Source organism: Takifugu flavidus, chromosome 5 (genome assembly GCF_003711565.1).
Source record: "Takifugu flavidus isolate HTHZ2018 chromosome 5, ASM371156v2, whole genome shotgun sequence".
Taxonomy (NCBI): domain Eukaryota; kingdom Metazoa; phylum Chordata; class Actinopteri; order Tetraodontiformes; family Tetraodontidae; genus Takifugu; species Takifugu flavidus.
In genome coordinates, this window is record NC_079524.1 from 2,316,060 (window position 1) to 2,338,550 (window position 22,491).

Below are 22,491 nucleotides of genomic sequence, written 5' to 3' on the forward strand. Positions count from 1 at the left end.
TTGATCTGCTCTCTACGCTATATTTTATGACTCTGAAGGATGAGATGCCATCACTCACGTCGCCGCGGTCCTGAAACAACTCCCTTTCATTTCCTGTCGAAGGGCATCGCAGCAGGATCTCAGTACGAGGCACCAAAACATTACAAAACATGGGTTTAAATAATGATTTTTTTTTCCTCCAGAATTTATTACCTGTGTTGCGGTCTCTCTCTGCCCCATCTGCCGCTGCACAGCCGCTGGTTCTGCGGCTGTTTACATCAGGGCCACTGGGAGGCTTCCAGACACAGAGGGTCTGACAGTCTATCAGCGGATGAGGGTACTTAATACAGGCGCACAACCTCCGTCCTGACCTTGATACTCGGCCGTCCGTCATTGGGGCTTGGAGCAGGGATGAGGTTGAGAGGTCGATTCAGATTCATGACATTTAACCCAGGTCGGACTTCTGGTTTTCAGAGACAACCTGGAAGAAGGAAGAACCGAGGGAACCTGGCTGTGTGTAGTGGTGGGACAGTGACAGCAACAGTGAGCGCATGAATACGCCAGACTATTATTTTCTGACTTTATGCCAGCAGATGTAAATGAACCGTGCCACAGTTCTATAGGCACCAGCCCGTCTATATCAGCACAGCCGGAGCTATAACACCATCTCCACAGGTTCTTGAGTGTAAACTTGATGCCCCTTTCTCTATGAAATTAAAATTTCTGCACATGCACAAGGTTGAACCCAAACGCCTCTGGTCATCGACTATGGCCATTGTTTGCTGCTTGTTTGTGTAAACGCAGCGCTGTCGTGAACAAAGGAAAGCCAACCAGAACCAGAGTAAATGTGAGGACCTGGAGGCTAAAATGCCGAACCTGAGAGATATGTAAAAGCTTTGTTGACCAAAGAGAAGCTCAGAATTAATCAGAGATAACTCATACACTATGTATGAGGAGTAATATAAATCCTGTTAACAAGGCAGCGCTTATTATAATAGCATTTACTCTAAAATAGTGTTAGACAGTGTTCTTGCAGAAAGATTCCATAAGGTACTTTTATTATAGCCAACATGACATTGTTGCCAGGGTTGAAACTGACCCTGTGAGTGTACATAGAGGCGACTTTGACTGATCACAGGGGGTTCTTTTGTCTGGTGGCTTAACAAATCTGGCTTTTCCTCACATGAGTCATGTAGACACACATTCATTCACTCCCCCACCTCCGGTTGCTTTATTTTTGGGGGGGTGGCAGCACTCATCTGCAGCCTTATTACCCAGACTCCTCTGCGGCAGCCCGACCGGCTCTCCGCTGCCGGAATACTCGGTGAGTCACATCAGCAACCCGCGCACGCTCAGCCCAGCTCAGATCATCAGGAATTTCACCGATGGGAAACCTGCTCCGAATTCAGAAAAAGCCCGTGCATACATTTAATTGTGATGGAGTCCTCCTCGTTCTTTCTGCTCGGTCCCGGGATGAAAAGCTGTTTCATCCCAACCGGTGTAATTAATTCAGGAAAATCAAATCTATAAGACCAAAAAAGCCCCATCTGCATGTTCCACTAACTAAAACGTTCCGCAACTCCGAGGATATTTCACAGGTCCTGATGAATTGAGACTATTACCAATAGACTTTATCTGCACGACTGCCTGATGTCCTTTAACATTGTGAGTTATTTCAGTTTCCGCGGCATCATCTGAGCATCTGTTGAGTGGGAATGCCAGGGGCCACTTCAGTAATAAACCATTTAACAGCTGTCTAACTGCGGCATGAATCACAGTCAATGACATGATTTTGTCTCCCCAGTTTATTTTAATGGTACGGTATCCTGCCAGTCTGGACTCTCGCTGTCAGAACGTTTTTTTAGGGACTTCACATAAAGAATCTGTTTGGAAAATCGGCACCAGGACCCAAAAATCTGCCACCCTTTCGATTTGGGAGGCTGTTGTACGTCCAGAGGTTGAGGGAAAATGCCGGTAGGGATGTTTTTGCCTCTTGCTTTCCTGTTGCATCAGCTGTTCAAAGCAGATACTTGAGTGCCAATTTCAATTTCTGCCTGGTCGATGTAGAAACCTCAGCACTTTCTCTCAAATTTGATCAATCTATATGTTTCATTTCAGGTCAATCCAAGAAAAGAATAATGAAAATGTGTTTGGAGCGGTCAGATTTCGGGGTCGTCTGTCGGTATGGGAGGTTTATGTACTTTTTTGTGTTCACATTTCCCACCAATAAAGAAAGAGAAGTCATCTTGCTGCTACGACCTGCTAATGACCACTGTCCATCTGGAGTCACTGCTGAGCCTCTACGTCTCAGTCTTGACAACATTTACTCATCTGACGGAAAAACTCCAGCGTGCCAAGGTGCGCTCTGGTGCATGCTGAATTATTTACTGAGCCACAAGCTTTTGTAAACTTCAGTGCCAATTAATCTCAAGAACCTCCTTTGTGTGGAAGCTTAATTGTTCACTAATTAGCATCCTTGCTAACACGCTCTCTCGGTGGAAATGTACGATTACATAGCCCATTGACAGGCTCAGCAAGCAGAGGCTGTTTGCCAAAAGTTGTTGTGAAGCCATCAAGTCAACTGTTTGTGTCTCTGTGTGATGCCTTTTATTCTTCCTGCATGTTCTGTGCGCACGCATTCATGTGTGATAAAGCGAGAAGGGAAAACAGAGCCAGCCTGTGTCGGATGCAGTATGTTTGGACTCTTTCACCACACTCGGATGTCAGAAGCATCCAGAAACGTAGATGAGCTGGGGGAAGAGAGGGGACTTTCTCCCCAACTTGTCTGGTGTCCTCCCACAGTCCAAAGACATGCCCCTGAGGTGTGCTGCAGACTCCAAATTCTTATTCAGTCGCCCGTTTGTGATGTTAGAATTCTGGAACCTGAACAACATGAGGCATGCTCAAGGATCCTAAGTTGCCTTGAAGAAAGCTCTGATGCTGAGTCTCAGGAGCACAATAAGAATGTAAGATATGTCTTCATCATGGACTGAGGCGAGCGATGAAGATACACATCTGAGTTTAAATCATTCCAGTATTAAAATGTTAATTCCTTCTTTAGCAAAATACAAATCTTTTTCATTGCTGCTTCAAAAGTCCGACAGTCCGTCTTGGTACAGGCGGTGGGCAGCTGTCAGAAAATGTGTGGACAAACCTATAGAAACCAGACAGCGAACAGGTGGCGACTCGCTGATTGGTTTCGCCTCAGATTAGTTTGCTCCCGTGTCTGAGTGCACGTTTGCTTGCCGGTGATGGAGAGCAACAAGGTGTTATTGTGACCGCAGGTCTGCAGATTACACAAGGGCAGTCGGGTTACATCTGCACCGACGTCCAGCTCTCAATTAAGAAGACTATAATCACTCCCTCGCTCCCAGTTAGCTGAAAGATCAACAACAATTGGAAATTGTGGCACACAGACGTCATGAAATAGGTTGTCAACGCAGCCGCGAAGGGCTGAGGTTTCCGTAGGCAGTCGTGTCGAGCTCTGGTCCTTAGAATGACCATATTTATGCTTTAGTGGCGCGCTCATCTCTGCGGACCGGTGATGAAATGGAACCAGAACAGAACCGGACTTTCTGAGGGCGTTTGTCACACCGGGGCAGCATGAAAGCGTCTTGGAGTCTCACGGGCTGGGAGTGAAACGAAAAGCAGTGGGATTGCTGGCTGAGGACGAGCGCATGAGTGAAAGGAGAGGGGGAATAATAATACAGAGAGAGGAAGGTGGGGGGGTCGGTGCTGGAGCTGAGTACAGGCTAACTGTTCATTACCTCTGACGATGGGAGCACTGTGTTATTAACGGAGGGCAGCTCAGCCCCCTCATCCATGTGTCTTCACTGTGATCACTGCCTGCCTCTCGCGGTCTGTTGTTCCCTCTCAGATGCACTGGAAAAATCCCAGCGGATCACCAAATCCATCCACATGCGTTGTGACCGTGTTCGACAAAAAAGTGTCCCTCACTCAGACCGCAGCGGTTTGATCACATTTTATATAACATGACCTGTTAACCTTTACGTCCTCCCTCCCTTCCTCCCTCTCCCTCCCTCTCTCTCTAGCCCCCTCTCTTCCTCATTTTCTCATCTCCTCGCTCCCCCCTCCTCCTCCTCGTTATCTCCCGCTAGTGGTTGTCATGGTGATCGACCCCCAGGGACTCATCCCAAAACCAAAAGTTCTGCACGTCTGAAATAGAACCTCCGCCTGTCTCCTGCAGGGAAGTGGGGAGGGGGGGTTCATTTGGAAGAGTGTGCACGGGAGAAGCGGGAAGAATGAGAGGGGGGTTGCATGGCGGAGCATGTAGAAGAGAGAGTGAAGGAGAGGAAAGACAAGAGAGAGACAGAAGAGAGGGACAGAAAGAGAGAGAGAGAGAGAGACTATGTGTATCCATTCCAACTGGGTCACATCACAGGAGCATTGCGTAAGCTTAAACACTGCTGCCCCTGTGTTGTGTCCTTAGTCCACACAAGCACATGCACGCACAAACAGACACACACACACACGCACACACACACACACACACACACACACACACACACACACACACAATCAGCCGTCTGTCAAATACGTCAAGTCTGTCACTCTCCTCTGTGCTGCGATGGCAGAGTGAACCCTCATCTTTATCCGCTGCCAGCAGCATGATGTGGCACTTCTTCCTTGCAAGCCACATGCACATGCACATGCACTATATCTCCATCACCTGTAGTATTGAAGGGGGGGGGCTACGCTTTGTATTAACCTCCAGGGTGCTGCAGCCAACCGGTCATTCTTTACTTCCTACATTCCTGCATTTATTCAGGAGTCAAGTGTGACTAGATCCTTCTTTGCATCAGCAGCGTGTAACATATGGAAAAGGATGGATTCAGCTGTGTCCACGTCTCTCCCACTAGATGCTGGACGTATTGTTTTGTTCTGGCCTACAGCTTCTTATTACATTTTCCAGCTCCTCACAGTCTTGGATTTAACACCTCTCTAAACAGACACCGATGCAAATCCAGCTCTCCTGTGAGTGTCTGCCTCTGAACAGGAGGAGCTTGCATACAGTATGTAGACAATAAATCAGATCTGGTTGTTTCAGGTCCTACTCAGACTGTGTCAACCCCTGCAGCTGGGTAGGCAATATTTAAGACGTGTGTCTGAGCATGAAGAAGTCTTTCCAATCAGGGACAGAGAGAAAGAGAGAGAGGAGAGGAGAGGAGAAGAGAAGGCGGGGTTAATGTCCAGGGGCGTGGCGTCGCAGCTGTCACTCACTGGTGGTCGTCATGGCGAGGGGGCGGTGCGAATTAGCAGGGCATCCAATGGGAGCCGACGCTGCTTGTGTCACCATGGTGATGGGGCTGTGCCCAGGGAGGTTGTGATGGGTTGACAGGTGCGTGACAATCGGAGCTCTCTGCAAGCATGTACGCCAAAGGCAAGAGTAGCAACGTGCCGTCCGACAGCCAAGCCAGAGAAAAGTAAGTTTTATTTATGGGGGGAGGACACCGCGAGCTGCGAGGGAAGTTTCCGAGCGGCCGGGGGCAGTCACGCACGGAGCTGCAGCAGGGGAGGGCGCACGGAGCTGCACACGGCGGCACGGAGCGATCTGCTCCGCGCTCGCTGGGAAAGTTGATTGCTTCGTTTATTTAAAGAAAGACCATCTTAATGTACTTTTCCCTTCGCTGTGATTCAGCTCGTTGTGATAGATCGCAGTTTGGGATGTGAGTGGTTTTCGGTCTGTGGCAACACGTCTGGGTTTTTTGCTCTTATGGGCTTTTTTTGGTACGGAATTCACAGTAGTTTGCGTTTACAGGTTTTTTTTTAAATTTATTTAAATATAGATTTCATCTGTGTTGTGCGTCGCTGTTCCGATGAAGTGAAGCAGGTTGGCCAAGCGGAGCTGAAGTCGACTTTCCTTCTGTCCGCGGTGGAAGCGGCGACAGACGCGGAACCGTGCGCGCCGTTCTGTGCCGACTGCCACGCTTGTTGAGTCTAGTCCGGATGATTGTTCCTCCTGTCCACGGTCCTCCTGCCTCCGCATTATCTCAGCCAGAGAGTCGGCTCCGAAATCTTCATTTTCTGTAGGAATGCTTGTTGTTTTTTTTTTTGTTTTTTTGTTTGTTTTCTCACTGACGGGACGGAGTGATTCCACGTTCCACCCATTTGGGCTTTTTTGGCTTCTATTTATTTTTATTAAAAGAGAGATTTTACTCTTGCTGCCTAAAGACTTTGGAAGATGCATACATGGCATTTAGAAATACTTTAAAAGAATAATTCTCCATCCCTTTGTTCTGCTGTAATGCATGAAAGCACTGAAATTTTAAATAATCAGTCAGTAAATGGGTCGCAGATCTTCCAGCCAGGGCTGCTGGTACTTTTTGGAGGGTGAAGGTCAGATGGCTGCTGAGCAGCGACCAGCCCTGGAAAAGAGGAACATGTGGTTTATTCGGCGTGTCTTTTGTCTGCTAACAGACAAGACGCGTGTGTCCGGGCATCTCTAAGGTTGGAGCCTGATAAAGAATTCAGACAAGGAGGATTATGTTGGAAATATGAAAAAAAGGGGGGTAAAAACCCTCTTTCAGCTGAGTTCTGGAGTAATTATCTTCTCTAGTATGAACTGCTGCTGCTCATGTATTATTGTCTTTTGGATTCAGCTCACTCATGTTTGTCAATAGTGTGATGAAGTGTTCAGCTCCGTCCCTCGAGCCCCATTCTTCTTTCCCCATCGATCCACGTGAGCGGAACAGTTCTGAGCACTGCGGGTCGGTGGGAGACTTTGTTCCTTTACATGCAGTGACACGGCCAAGGATGGAAGGCTTCCTCCGGGCCTTGGAAACACTCCCGGTGAACTTTTGTAAACGCAGCGGATGTTTAATATCAGGCTGCGCTCATCAGCGGGCCAACGTTTTGTTCGTTCTCTCATTTCATTTGTCACTTTAATTCTACTGAGCACAAGTTGTCATATCTCATTCATGCAAACACGCACCCCGCAGGGTGGGGACGACTCGGCCTCCCTGTTCAGTATCACATTTAATTTAGGTTTCTGTGCTGTTGGGGGGGGGTCAGGCTTGTGTTTGTATGTGGAGGCTACAGTAAAATCCCACTTTGCTTTTAATGCCAAGGCTGTGACAAAAAGGAGGTGGTGACAAAAGAAAACAGATGAAAACAGACAAAAAGCAACTATCGGGCAGGGCAGTTTTATTTGTCTCCTAACAAGCGGCCTTGTTTATCAGCGGTGCGCATCGGAGAGGCAGCGCGGCCCCGGCGCCGTCAAGCCTTCAGTTGTTTCCCATTTCAGGAGCACAGCGGGGGACCAGAGAGTGGGAGAGATGGAGGGCAACTACAGACCGAAGGAAAGGAGGAGGAGGAGGAGGAGGAGGAGAGGAGGAGGAGGAGGAGGAAAGGGGAGCGGGACTGAGGGAATTTGCTGGATCATTAGTTTACAGTGTTGTAGTATTGACCTCCGCATGGACCCCTGCTGTCGGGGCTCTGGCACCTCACCCATGTAGATGTAGAGGAGCCCGAAATGCAGCTGACCTCTGCAGTCTGCCGTCTGTCCAGTCCTGTGTGTGTGTGTGGTGTGTGTGTGTGTGTGTGTTGTGTGGTGTGTGTGTGTGTGTGTGTGTGTGTGTGTGTGTGTGTGTGTGTGTGTGTGTGTGTGTGTGTGTGTAACTGTTGCTACCTGAATGCATCATGCATCGCTGATGCAGAGAAACTGTCAGACCATTAGTGGTTCTGCAGTTGTGACGTCCTTCCTGTTGTTTATTTTTCAGAGGAAGTGGACAACATCCCCGACAGGACACTGGCATCAATGTCGCCATGCTTCCGTGTGCTGGTGATCATGTGTGAAATGTACATTTGTTTATAAGTCACATACATTTGAACGACTGTGTCTAAGGGGCAGAGGGGGTTTTCCATGCAGCCCCCTGGAGACCAGCTCCAGGTCTTGAGTCATTGTGACAGTCAAGGACAGTGACTGGGAAGCTAAGCTTGTTCCAATGTCCAACTTCACAGGGGAAGGACTTGAAGTGGGGCGGGAAGTGTCCTGTTGGAACCAGGCTGTTGGGTGACAGGTAGCAAGCACCGCTAATTTACAATCCAGTATATTCTGGACACTTGTTGGACCCGTAAACTGGCGTTACGGCCCTGCAAGAGTACTTTTTTGTTTGAATTCACAAAGGTGCTGTGGAAATGTTGTTTCTCAATGTTTCTTTGATGGTTAGATTATGTGAGAGCTGTTTCTATACAGCTGCTGGCCTTTAAGCAGCAAAATCAACATCTTGACGGTGGTGACATTTAGAAGACAAAGGAGTAATCAACCTCGGTTCTGAAGATCCAGGAGATTGAAATATTAATGAAATTATGCTGTGAAGATGTGTATGTCCTTCCTGCAGCTTTAAATAGATTTTTTTTTGAAAATGTGATGACGTAAGACCTTCAAGAATCCCCACAGGAACATGCTAATCCTTTATTTTATAATCAAATATTTTGCAGCTGCAGAATTTGACTATGAAATTGGCTGTAGAGTTGGCCAGGGAGAACACACACACACACACACACACACACCACACACACGCACACACACACGCGCATGCAACCGACTGATTACACTAGATAAAAAAAGAGAGTCAAGGTTGATCTTGGCGTCCCTGTCCAGTCCAAGCTCCTAATTGTTTTTCCTGACAGCCGACCTTGTTATTGAACTTGTAGATGTTTCATGCATCCTGAATTAGAGTGACGACTAAAAATCTAATATGTTTTAGCACCATATTTATGAATACATCGCATGACTTTTTCCCCCTATGTGTGTGTGTGTATGTACAGTACATATACACAAATAAACAATTGCATTCGGTCCCATGGATACATTATAGAATTTAGATTTTAACTTGCTCCTATGAGGTTTTCCCATTTTAAAGATTTGAGTGGCACAGCAGCATTAAGAAATTGAAGCGACGGCATTATTTTAGGTGTCTCGTGCGTGCGTGTGTGCGTGCGTGTGTGTGTGAGTGAGAGAGCAGAGAAAGGACAGGTAGATGAACATTTTCCCAGGCCTTCGTCTCCGGCTGTAGCTGAGTAACGGTCGGCTCTTGATTTAGATTAGGAGTGACAGTACATGAGCGTTGACCGTGCGCTGCATGGCTTCAATGAATGTAGGCTTCAGTCACCGAGGACACGTTCCAGGTCGCTCTGGGACTGTGGATCTGAATCTCCTGCAGTACAATAGCGAAGGCCCTCGTGTCTTTGTTAGAATGTTAGAACACGGTTTAAATTGTTGGTGACTGTTATCGAGTAAATCTCATATCACCCACCCAAACACAGGAGGAGTGAAGAGGACTGGAGTGTTCCCTTGTTTTAAAGTCAGAAGGGAGGTCAAATTTGTAAAAGCTGAAAGTGATTACACGAGGACACACGAGAACTTTGTCCACAGGCCGGATGAGGTCAGGTGATGGAAGACCTCATGTTCCGGTGCTGTGAACCGTCTGTGTGGGGACCTTTTGTGTTCCAGGAGTGGTCTTTCTGTGGATCACTGATGCTGATGAAGTGGCAACAGCAGGTTATTTTAGCTGTAGCCACCTGTGGAGCCTCCATGGTGGGACACCAGCTATGGCTCTATACTGTGAGCTAGCCTGAGTACACAGACTTGTGACCTTTTGGAGTACCGACTTGGATGTCCGTACTTTAAAGTACATACTTTCTGCTGTTTTTGCTCCGGTTGCCACCTGAGGTGAACTGCACTGTACATACATGAACGCCACTATACATGACAAAATGGGCGGAGCAAGTACAGAAAGCCTGGACTGTACTTGGCAGTTTGCGAACTTAGAACTTGAGGACTTGGGCGGTGACATCTTGAGAAATGACTTTATTAACCTTTTCCTTGATGACAAACCGGGCTTTATTTCTGCTGCAGGTTCTGCTCATGTTTTCCACTCACAGATGCTGTGAACAGTCTTTCTATCCGTTGCTGAGCCCAACGGCATTTGATGCTAAGTTAAACCTTAGTAACGGGTGCACATGCGGTGACATGCAACTCAAATAATGATGTCGCCAACATCAGAAAGCATCTGTTAGCTCTGTGACGGCTTCGTATGGCACAAGTTCACACCGCGGGAAAGAAAACCGGCAGCATTTAAGATCTTTGACGGCTTCTGTTGTTAAAACGAAAACAAATTTGCTTTCTGTCTGAGCTGTTTGCGGTGTTTTCCCAACCTTTCATCCCAGGGAATCACACCCCCATCTCGCTGTCACTCCGCCTGTGATCATCACACGGCTAATAGCATCGCCAGCTCTCATGGGACGCTCGTGAGCAAGTGCAGGAGACCAGAGAGCTGTCACTGCCAATGGTCAATGCTGACAGGCAAAGATTACAAGAAAACTCAGATATATATTCTTTACTAGAATATAGAGTGAAATGTGATCATTATGGTTAAAAAAGACCACAAAAAATAATAAAAAAAAGAGGTCTTTCTAACCTGCTGAACACACTGCAGCTGGTAAAAGCTCTCTTTTATCTGCTGGCATCCATCATTGTTGCTCTCTTATCGCCACTACCAGAGCTGGAACTCACCATGGAACTTCTATCAAAGGAGCAGCCTCTTGTTGAGCCGTGCGAGGTGGCCGGGAGGCCGTTTCTGTTCTACTGCAGCCACAAAGAAACGGGTGACATGTCAATCAACAGAGACGGCACCCTCACAGGACGCCTCGGGGTCCTCTGGACGGATCAGAGTGACAGAACACCCTTCTGATGGGATCAGATAGTAAGCGGAAGGTGGTCGGAGAGGGTTCGGCGTCCTCGGTGTCTCCACATGCATTCTCATTGAGCGTCTCCGAACCCATCTTCATGGTTTCTGGTTGGTTCGTTAAGATTCTGGCATAAGGGGACGTCCGGACCGGGACCGGTCTGATGTGTAAACCGAAGCACGGGGGAGTTTCTGGAGCACTTATTCGACCACAGCTGGAAACGGCATGTGGTCTTTTTGTTTTGTTTTTTACAATTTAATGGCTGATTTCTGCGCGTTTCCATCCAGTCCACCACCAAGTCGCTCTCTCAGAGTGCTCCCTGTAACCCGAGATCTCCCGCCAGGAGCATAGGCTGCCGTTGGAAACACTTCCTGTCGGCTGGAATCCGCTTTTATTGTTCGACGTTTGCACCACCGCCATCGTTGACCTGCCGGGGTGCTGATGCCTATCTGTCCTTTTTATCAGCGAATCTTCCAGCGCGCTCGCCGTGCATGCTGCCGCTTCTGACGCTGGAGGTTGGTTGGAGGCTGATATTCCTCCATCATTGATATGCAAGCCGCATCACACAGGCACTAGCGCAAGGTTAAGCATGCGTGACAGCCCGGCTCAGAAACTGCTTCAGACTCTGTCTTTTCTCCCTCTCTCTCTTTATTTTATTTATTTTGTACATACAAGCGTGCAAGTGGGGCGCCCATACATAAATACCTATATAAAGTACGCATGATCTCTGAGCCTGTACGATCCAGGTTAGTCTAATTTGTCCTTTGTGTCTTATGAATGATTGAACCCTCTGACATTGGCGTCTTTGACCTTTTTGCCGTTTCTTTTCACATCCACTCGAAAAGCAGGAAGGACAAATGAAGTAAAGGGGTGCAAGAGAGAGACTGTTCATCAGTGTTGTGAGCTAAAACAGGCAGCAATCATGCCTCAGCACATACGTCTTGCTAATGTACACAACAGCGTGCTTTAGGAATTCCTGACATTTATTTATATCCGCTCTGGAGCTTCTGTGCAGGCTTCATTTGTTCGGAGACATCTAAAGACGGACGTCATCTGAGTCAAGGCGGAAGGCCAATTAGGCTCCGTAGGAAGCAAACTCAAATCCGGTACATTCGGAGCTTTGCTGTCAGCCTAGATTTCTGTTTCGGATTTTTGCCATTTTGAAATGTTGCGCAGTGTAAATGTCGAGACAGCGGGCCCAGTGTGTTGCTGCAGACATGGCAGAGGTGTGCGCATCCATCCTGACAACTCACATTTTGGTCACTCAAAGAAGTTGCTGTAGAATATTCAATCCAACACAATGACAGCAGCTCCCACAACTCCCCTGATGCTGATGCTGACATTTGATTTGCGGAGGCATTTAGAACAATTACAGGTAATCTTAGAGTAAACATGAAACTAGGATGATTGATTTAGAAAGCCAACATGGTTCTTCGCAACAGTTGACACACACATGTGTCTTAACACGTGTCTCGTCGGCTCCAGTTACAAGGGCCAACTGTAAATGTCAAAAGTGGACATAAATTGAATACTAATATGCAAAAGTGCAGTAAAGTCCAACCCGATATCGTAAAGTCCTTTAGATGAGTCTCAGTAGCTTCAATACTCTCCGGTTCAGGTCTGTTGTCCAACTGCCTTCGGATTTTTTCCTCAAGTACTTCCTGACAAAACTTCCGATGCTAATGAAGCTAACGTAAACTTTAATAGCTAACCAGTTTGTGAATGCATTAAATGAGCCCAATTTCCAGCCAAACATAGCAGTGCATCTGCAACTAAAGACACACTCTTTACTGGTTTGCAGTAAGAGTTAAATTCAACTTAGTTGACTTGTTTGATTTATTTTTATTAAGGACCTGCAGATGTGCAGGGTTTCTTCTTCACAGATTGCAACTTTACCGTTCATGCCCACTTGTGATGTGCGTTTCTGTTCATCGAGCTGTTGATCGGCGTAAACATGCAGAGTTCTAATTCTCTAGAAATAGTCTGAAAAATGTAAACAAGCGCAGCTATCTGTGCATGCCTTCAGATATTTCTCCCCTGCTCCTTCCTTTGCTGCACGCCAAAGACCTCCTCCTCCTCCTCCTCTTCCTCGGCCGCAGCTGTGACTTTTGTTTTGCATTTCGAGGTGGACGGAAAGACAGAACACCCTGTTCTTCAAAAATTTCTTTTGTTTCTTCTGTTCTCAATTAAGCTTCAATCTGGCGCACATACTGCTCTTGTCTTGTATAAACATGAGAGTGAAGGAACGTTTCCACCAGCGAGAAAGGTGGTGTCATCTCGGGACCGGGTCTGCTTTGCTCTCACCGTGTGTCTGTCCTCCCTGCAGCAGTGTTTCATGTTCATAGAGGTCTGATAGGACACGTATTATTTCACACCAGCCAGGACGTGTGTTGGACACCTTGTATTTAATTTTCTGGTCTTCAGTTTGCTCACCATATCTTGTGTTCAAATCAGCGTCGGGAGCAATTTCTTGTATTGTTTAAAGCTGAAATTTACTGCCTCCATGATCCATTAAATGCTCCTCGGCCCGTCCATCCCTGAAAATAGCCCCCGAAACATACGTGAATTAACCTCGCGCGCATTAATGTCGTCATCCAACCCGGAGTTCTGTCTGCAGACAGTCGTTTGATGTCCAGAACTTTACGGCCGTGTTGCGTTCAAGATTTACTGTAATAGCTTGCGGAGAAATGAGGACAAGGAAAACACTCCTAAAAATCATTGGTGTCCTGCGAGCTGTGAAATTAAACAAAACCCCCCACGAGAGCTGCCTCAATCTAAACAAATCAAGGCCAATGAAATGGAACTCAAATTAAGAATGTGATGGATTCGCTTCATTTTTTACATAATTCTTTCTCTTCGTACATTTTACCAAAAGCCCCACGGCTGCAGCTGAAAGCACGCGCGTCCCTATTAAACTGGACACTGGATATTTTGCTCAGTTAATGTGTAAGTAAAGAGTGATCTCTCCATCTCTGCCCCTCTCCCCGTCTCTGATAAGCTGGCATTTCCTGTTATCTCAGCCCTGGGCATTGTTGTCTGCGCTGTGAGACCGTGGAGTCCCGGTGCTGCTGACAGAACCAGAGCTGTTTCGCTCGGTCTGATTGCATCTGTATCGCGCTTCCTTGCCATTGTCTCTTCTGCGTCTTAATTGTGTCTGCGCTAATTTGCAGTTTTCGAAATGCATGCGGGGGGTTGCATCCTGTCGGAGCTGCCACCAGCAGATCTGGAGTCGGTTTGTTCACCGACCCACGCACCAGCGTAATGACTTTATCCACATTCCTGTAACATCAGGGCAAAGACTTGTTTTTCACACTGAGAAATAATGACAATAAGAAGCTAAATGGGAAAGAAAGGCATTTCTTCGGCAGTGTGGACGGATTTTCCACCGTTTCCTGTCAACTTGAGGCTGTTTACACTGCAGCGTGGTGTTCTGGGGGACTATTTTTCATACCAAACATATTTGTTGATAACCAGACAGGGGTGTAGTCTTTTGGAGACACATGCTGCGCTGTCCTCGCTCCTCAGGGGTGGAGTTGTGCAGCAACAGTTGGACGGGGGGGGGTTAGACTCTCTTGATGAGTTGCCTCTTATCGCCCTCTCTTCATGCCGCAGTTCGGTTTGCAACGGTGTTCATGTCATACATGACAGAATACATCACAGAAATAACTGAACAAGCGCTGCGGACCGGGCGCTGAACCCTTGTAGCGGCAGGATTAAACTCTTCACCCAAACTGGGATCACTGCCTGCACAAACGAGGGTTCATGTGAGTCGCCAAAACATAATAAATAAATAAATACATCCGATCGCATTAATGCATTTTTTTGCATGTTAAAAATTTGAGTGGCAAGGCGTTTGTTGCTCAGTCTGTAGGGGAAGTGGAGGGGTCACGGTTCAGGCCCTGGTACGGAATAAACTTAAAAAGTGTTCTGATAGTAGACGTAGGTGACCGGACAGCTTCAGAGCACTGCTGGGGTACCCTTGAGCAAGCTAGCGTACCCCCACGTCCTCTCATAGGGCCCTGCAATGAGCTGGCGACTCATTCAGGTGTACCCTGCTCTCACCCGTATGCAGCTGGGACAGGCTCCAGGACCCCCACCCCCCCTGACCCCGGAAGGGGAAAAGTGGTCAAGATATGGGAAAAAAGAGGACATTTTAATGGCCTAGGAATGCTGAGAGAGGGAATTAATGTGATCTGCACAGGATTCCAAAAAGTTTAGAAATGTCAAACCGCTCTTAAAATGTAAACGCTTGACACATTTGTGTCTCTAATGTAACCTGAAGTGTTTCTGTTGTTTTTTGTTTGTCTTTTTTTAATTTTCAGTTTGAAATCAAATTCCCAAATTTGGATCTCTGCTGGACGCCAGCTGGAGAATGCCCGAGTTCCTGTGTGTCATTTGTTTGGCCCCTCCCACAATGCATTTCACCTGACTGGCCAACTTCTGGCAACGTCACCATCCCTCGATGATGGCAGCAGCCGCCGTGTTGCCATAGCGACACTTGTTACGCGTAAGGTTGACCTTGTGTCATCGTCTTTGACCGCTCCTCGCTGGTGCGAGCTACATTAAGCTCCCCCGACACCGGCATCATCAGGGTCATCACAAGCGGAAAAAAGCATCAGCAAACATTTGCTCACCCCGATGAGACCAAACAGGGCGCTCGAGTAGATAAAGCAAAGTTTTTACGTCCCTTTGTGCACTCGTTTCCTCGCAGGATTGGGAGAGGCGGAGGGAACGCAGCTCATTCACCGGAGCCCAACTCTGAATCTACAGTAGCAGGGCGACGTCAGACTGGATATTCTTTGAGTGGATATCTCAGTGCAAGTGCTCTGCCTTTAGCAGGAGCCATTAGCGAGACCCCGAGGAATTCTGCAGAGGGGTAATGGAGAATATAGACTTGTGACCATCAGCAGAAATTCCAATTAGAGATGCATCAGCTGGCAGGCAGTCCTATAGCAGGAGTCCCGTGAAGGTTTTGTCACACTAATGCAGAAAAATCAGATTTCCTCTGAATTGTGGGTTTATTATTTATGTCCGCTGGTCAGTATGGAAGCCATTTCAAAGGCTGCAGTGCGACGGCATCTGCGCATCACATGAAATCCACTGATTGTCTCACAAAGCTGCTCCTGGACAACAGCGTGTGACAGCAGCATATCAGTTTCTAGCATTGCTTTGCTAACAGGTTGCAGCATCCGTCTTATTCCACACTGTCCTGACCTTCCCTCGCTGCTTCCCAGCTCCATCCATTAATCATTTACTCTCTCTCTCCTCCTCCTCCTCTGTTGTTTCCGTTTTGACCTCTCTCTCTCTCTCTCTCTCTCTCTCTCTTTCCCCGCAGCTCTCTTTGTCCACCTTTCCCCGCCTTTTTTCTCTCTGCTGACTGCTAAATGACACATCTCCGCGTTTCCGTGCATCTTTGTTGCACTTGCAGAAGTGAATCGCCGAAACGAGGCGCTTTCGAACAATTAATCCACCCGGCCATCCAACTTTGCTGCCCAGATTCGTTTAAAAAAAAAAAAAAAAACTACTTTTGTCTAATGAAAGTGCATCAGTGATTAATCCACTGGGACCTATTTTTCCACATGAAGTGACGTGACGCATAGCCGTTGTTCGGAAGACGCCAAGATGTCATAATCCTCCTGGTTGTTTATCTTTTTTTTTCCTTTCTGTTATTTTGTTGAAGCCCAACATATGAAATGAATTATTCAGCACCGTAATGGTTCTATATTTATCCTTGTTTACCCGGCCACCGTTTTATTTCTCCTCCTGTCTCTCCGTCCATCCGTCTGTCAGCCGTGGCCTGCTCGGTTTTAATGAATGAAGTCAAGTCATTTAGCGGGGGCCCTTAATAGCATGTAAAGCCCCCACTACTGGGCTTGATTAATCAGGGAAAGTGTTTGGCGGTCACACACAGAGCTGCCCTCAGCTGTGGAAGAAGCTTTATCACTGTGTACTGTCCCTCTGGTTCCTCTGGTCCTTGTGGTCCCTCTGGTCCCTCTGGTCCTTGTGGTCCCTCTGGTCCCACTGGTCCCAATGGTTCCCTTGTATCTTCTCACCAGCCTGAGTGAAGAGCTGCCAATTCCCCCCCACCGTCCACGGAGGTTTTAATTGTGGGCTTCTCTTCTGGGGAGCAACAGTATCCCACCTTGCTGTGATGGAAGATTTAAAGCAGCTGATTTGATGGTTGTGTTTGTGTTTGCTAAGTTAGTTAAATACACCATCTCATGGCGTCAGCGTGGCTTATAAACGGTCACGAGTCTCAGTCGCACCGTCACTTTCCCTAAAATTATTCTTAAATTTAAACACAGCTGAGATTAATTGCAAAGGTTGAGGTTTTTTTCCATCAGGAAATCCATATCTAGGAGATAATTGCAGTATTTTAACTTCCTGTTCGACTTACTTCATTAAGTATCATTAACTTTAACACAGGACGCGTTTTAAACCATTTCTGAAGATACACCGAGATGTGGGTCACACGCGCCACTAAAATACCGTGGCACGTCTTTAATTCTGTCCGCAGTCAGTCGTGGGCTTCGGACCGGTTCAGCCCGCCTGTTTTCATCAGATGTTTTGAGTTAATTTAGAGAAGGAGGTCACAGCAGGGGGCTCTGCCAACGGTGACACGTCTCACTGAGCATCTTTAACATTAGAATATGAGAGTTTACAGATCTCGCCTCTCATCCCCTCGTACTCCATCACGTCCGACGCCATCCTCCCCGTCCGCCTCTCTTTCCCGCTCCTCTCTAATCCCCCTTCTCCATCCTCTCTCCCCGACCCTTTCATCTCTCGCTCTTCCACGCTTCTGTCACCCCATCACTCCCGTTCTGTTTTTTTTTCCCTCTTGAATTTTGTTCCACAGTGGAGCTGAAAAGAATTCAGCTTCTCTCTCCCTCTCTCGCTCTCTCGCTGCCTGTCTTATTTGTCTTTTCCTTCTTTCATTTTCTCCCCTCTTACCAGAACAATCAGGTCAGTCTGTGGCTTGAAATATATATTGAATTTACTTTATTAACATGGAAAACAGGTTAAATCCTGATAACAAACAGAATTACGCAGCAGCTATTGCAGTTGGAACGCACTCTCCTTTTTTCCAGTGCTAATAATCTCGTTAATAACCTCCTGGTTGCTTTTAGTTAGCTCCATATTCGCTGGTTGCTGCCTGCGCCGCCCCCTAGCAGGGTTCACTGTCCGCGAGGATTACGCAACAGCTTCCTGAAGACAGTTTTTCCTGACTGCGTGTCCTGCTCACTGTTGCTTACTTCCTGTGGGGAGAGAGTATTTCCTGTTCGCAGCAACATCCAACACTGCTTCGTCATGTGGAAAAAAAGAAAACGTCATTCGGATTTTGTCGTGTGTGTGTGAGGAAATCCTGCGTTTCTAGGCTCTGGGTAACTTATTGTGGTTTAGCAATTATCTATTCAAATGTTTAATATTATCATCATATAAAACTGCTGAGACACCAAGTGAGCGACACATGAGGGTTCGTAAATATGTTACTTAAAATGTCAGCATAGATCAGAAGCACGGCCACTTCGCTGTTCCGGCCTGAACACGGTTAAAATCATCCGGAGCTAATCTCAAACAGGCAAAGCCAATCACTGGGGCCGCCACGAGATGCGAGCTGATGCTCTGCCAGACTTTGATGGCGGTAAATTGATTAGCACCGATCTACGAGTCCTTCCTCATGCTGATCTCGGGCAAATCAGCTTGGGTTTTTGCTGAGGGTGTGGTTGCGCTCCGAGAACGATTTTAATCCTCTCCGCATTCCCCTCTCAGCACAGCACAGCAACCAGGCAGCAGAGACGCCAGCCGCAGGGTTCCGTTCCGATCGCTGCTGCCTCCCGCCGACGTGGCAGCCATGATGGGTCGCTCGCTGTAAAAGCAAAGCGACTCGCTGGATACGCACGCCACTTGAGATTGGAGGAGAAATGGGTCAAGTGCGGATCTCAACCCCCTTTTGTTACACACACACACACACACACACACACACACACACACACACACACACACACACAGGCACAGACTTACACCTGATCTCTTCAGTCATTCTGGGTGCAGAAGTGATCGATGTCCTGGTTCTTATTTACAACACAAATCGTGTAGATCCTGTAGAAAGTTGTCATTATTGAGTTAAAGGAGGTTGCACAGGTCATATGGGAGGTTGACCTCTGGGCAGAGTGTGTAAAAATCTCCTTCTCATTGGTGGACATTTAAACCATGAGGCGTGCAAGTCTGGGAGATCATGTGATATCTTTGGACAGGAGCCATGGGTCTGCAAACATTTCTTTAAAAAACTATTTCTGACATGGGACCATGAAAAAAACAGGGAAAAAACTACCTTAGCCACTTTCATCTTATATCTGAAGGCTGTAAAAAGAGAAAAGTGTGTTTGTCTGTCGGAGAGAGCAAAATAAAAGGAAGTCACTTTATATAGGCTGACACGGAGTCCAAAACCCAGGAAAGGGACCAGATTTTAAACACCAAAGGCGTGTTGTTATGCTTAAATATCCCAAAAGTTGTGAAAGTGTTCTCAACGGTCAACTGTCCTGTGAGGATGAAACCTCTCTGTCACCCTCTGTCTGCGCTTGAGTCGCGTGTTATTGTGTCAGCAGGAGGGCAGGCTGAACAAGCGGTTCCTGAAGAGCCAGACCACCACATGAGAGCTTCATCACTGGTCTTTGAGAATATTAGTCGTTTTCAACAGGAAATACTGGTTTCCACCATTTCCTCACCATTTCCCAACTCCCTCTGTTGCTATGCTGTGAATAAGAGAACAACTTAAAGTTTTTCCTCATCTTTAGTCTTGCAGCTCTGATGCTATCTACTTCAATATCACTTTTCCTTTCATTTAGTTCTCTGCCTTTCTGGTCTGTCTCTCCAGCCTTCAGGGCTAAAGGTCAAAGGTTAAAGTTCCCGTGCCAACTGTAGGTCAGATTTCACATTTCAGTCCCCTTTGAAGGGGAGACAGATGCTGGACAGTAGTCCCACCACAGTCCCCAATGCATGTCCACAGCACTAATAAACGGTTCTATACTGGTGCTGCAGGAGCTGAATGTACCGGGAAAAAGGCCATTTTCGACAAGCTGACAGGAAAATAATGCAGAAAAGAGCGAAAAAAGAAGTTTGCTCCCTAGAATGTTGTGAAAGGCACGATCCATCTGTAAAATGAGGGGCATGTTTTATTCATGTTCCATGGCGGAGGTGTCAAGACTTTTGTCCTGTGTTGCTCTGTACCGCTAACACCGGCCCCCTGAAAGCGTTCTGTCTCTTCCTCTTTGCCTAAACAACGTTCCCAGACTGCCAGCGAAAAGAAAGAGAAACGGAAGGAAAGAAGGAGGTTGACCATGCAACAAGGGTGGCCATTTTTCTCTCCATCTCAATGGTTTCCATTCAGAAATGGATCCAAACATTCTCAGGCAGAGGAATGATCGGGAGGCTTCCAGTAGATATTCAACAACAGCAGTTTCCATGTAGTTTAATCCATGATGTGAACGTTCTGGGAGACATGTGAGACCAGGATCCGTTCTCAACTGGTGCAAAACTTTGCTCCCTTTGAGGATGTACTGAAACAGTTTCAGATCAATTTGGCTGGATTAGTAATTCACACTTGGACTCAAAGTCAACTCACCAGGCAGCGCTGACCTTTGTCTGTCCATCTAAAGACAAATGTGCTAAAAGCTTGTCTACAATTTCTAAAATTTACGCCCACACATTCTCAAACACCTGAAAATTCCTTTGTTGCATATTCAGTATCGGCCCCCGGAGGGGCACCACGGTTTTGCTGTTTATGGCAGAATTATTAAAGACAAATGAACGTTATAATGTTTTCTCAGTCGTATGTTGAAGCCGTTTATACGAGGATTTATCCAGCAGCCCAAGTCATCCATTTATAGCTCACTGCTCTGAATAATGGAAGCGTTTTCCAATGATCTGTCGGGTACTGATGAAATACTCCTGTGCTTTTTTAGGGGGGGTTCAATTTTAAACTTCAAGTAGTGGCATGTGCTGGTCTATTGATGGCATAGGCTCTATTGTGAATGTTATATCTCTGAAAACATCAAATCATCACCGTTCAGCCCTTTCTGTCGTGTGCTGTAAGAGCACCGGGGGCAGAACTGACGGGCAAATCAAGGCCCGAACTGAATTCTTGCTGTGATCAAAGGCGTGAGAGGCAGAGTGTGGAGACCGGGCAGAGGTGCTTTTTTACGACGTTACCACCAAGAACCTTCTGATTAACGTGTTGCTTTTTGTTCTTTAAATGGGCGCCTCTCCGATGAGCGCACAACCTTGCAGATAGCGAAGGTGTTGACTGTTAGCTGAGGCAGCGGAGAAAGTGTTTCATAGCCTCTGTGAGTCTGTTTCTCTTGAGCGGCACAACAGATTACGATGCCCTCACAGATCAGTGCTTATCGGGCAGCTGCTCGGCATTTCCACACCATCTGTAGGCGTCTGTGTCTTCGATGTGAGGGAGTAGCTTCCCCTTAAATATGCATTCATTTTATGGGGGAAGTGTAGTGATCTCGTGTGTGTGTGTGTGTGTGTGTGTGCGTGTGTGTGGTTGTTGTGTGTGTGTGTGTGGTGTGGTTGGTGTTGTGTCCTGTGATGGACTGGTGACCTCCACTCAGTGACTGCTGGAACAGACTCCTTAGCGATGGATGGATGGATGGATGGATGGATGGATGGATGGATGATGGATGGATGATGGATGGGTGGATAGATGGATGGATGGATGGATGGATGGATGGATGGGTGGATAGATGGATGGGTAGATGGATGGGTGGATGGATGGATGGATGGATGGGTAGATGGATGGATGGATAGATGGATGGATGGATGGATGGATGGATGGATGGATGGGTGCCATCTGAGCTAAACTATCTATCTATTGTTCAGCTTTTCAGTAGTGGTATATTTATGTTCAGTCTTCAATAATACTAATGATTTCTTTTTCTGCTTGTTTCCAGCTGTTTTGGTCACCTGACATCTGACAGTTTGCTCTTGTCCTTTTTTCCAGGTTAGCTCTGTACGTATACGAATACCTGCTGCATGTAGGAGCACAGAAGTCCGCACAGACCTTTCTCTCAGAGGTGAGACACAACTTTGCTGTGTGCCTTTTCCTGTGTCTTCGGCTCCTTTTACACGTGCACTATAATCGTGTGTGAGGATTCTATCCAGAGGGGATCAATTGTGTTTGTGTGAACGCTGTGTGACTTATTCCCGCTGTCGTCATGGTACAACTTCGGGATTAGCCTCATGTGTGAATACAGCAGGAGAGTTTCTGGACTCACTTCCCTGGGTTTTGGTAACTTGAAATGTCCGAAACTTCCTGGTGGTAAACAGTTGTCTGATGGGGAGAATCTCACGACGTCACCTGCATGTGTGAATAGAGACATGGAGAGACGCCCGACCCTCCGAGGATCTCTACAGCTAATGGGAGGAACACAGTGCTGAGCACACAGGCCGACCTCAGGGAGGATCTTTTTATTAACCGTGTTGAGGTTCCCGGGTTACGCCGATCAAACCGCAGCTGACGTCTCTCCTCACATCGTTCTCGGCAGCTTTGTCTCCGCCCTTCCAATCTCTCTCGTGACTTTTCGGAATCTCGGGAAATGCACTTGAGCTCGTCCTCGCTTTGTTTCTGCCGAGGTAAAGAGGTGATGGGGTGAAAACGAGGTCAGCTCTTTCTAGCGTTTCTCTGTAAATGATGGGAAAATGCAACGTAGAAGACACTGGCCGGACGCCATCCGAACCGGGACAAAGAGAAAGATGATGGAAAAGGTTACATCATGAGTTGGCACCAGTCCTCAC

The 22,491-nt window shown here is 47.2% G+C and overlaps 1 protein-coding gene across 1 annotated transcript in view; it reads left to right on the forward strand.

The window, feature by feature from the left end:
- The first annotated feature begins 5,268 nt into the window (after window positions 1-5,268).
- ssbp2a (single stranded DNA binding protein 2a) overlaps window positions 5,269-22,491 on the forward strand; it is a 35,678-nt gene continuing 18,455 nt past the window's right edge. Inside the window, exons 1-2 of the mRNA XM_057034189.1 lie at window positions 5,269-5,423; window positions 21,698-21,770. Coding sequence (XP_056890169.1) covers window positions 5,368-5,423; window positions 21,698-21,770 — 129 coding nt within the window. The 5' untranslated portion in view covers window positions 5,269-5,367. The remainder of the gene's footprint in view (window positions 5,424-21,697; window positions 21,771-22,491) is intronic.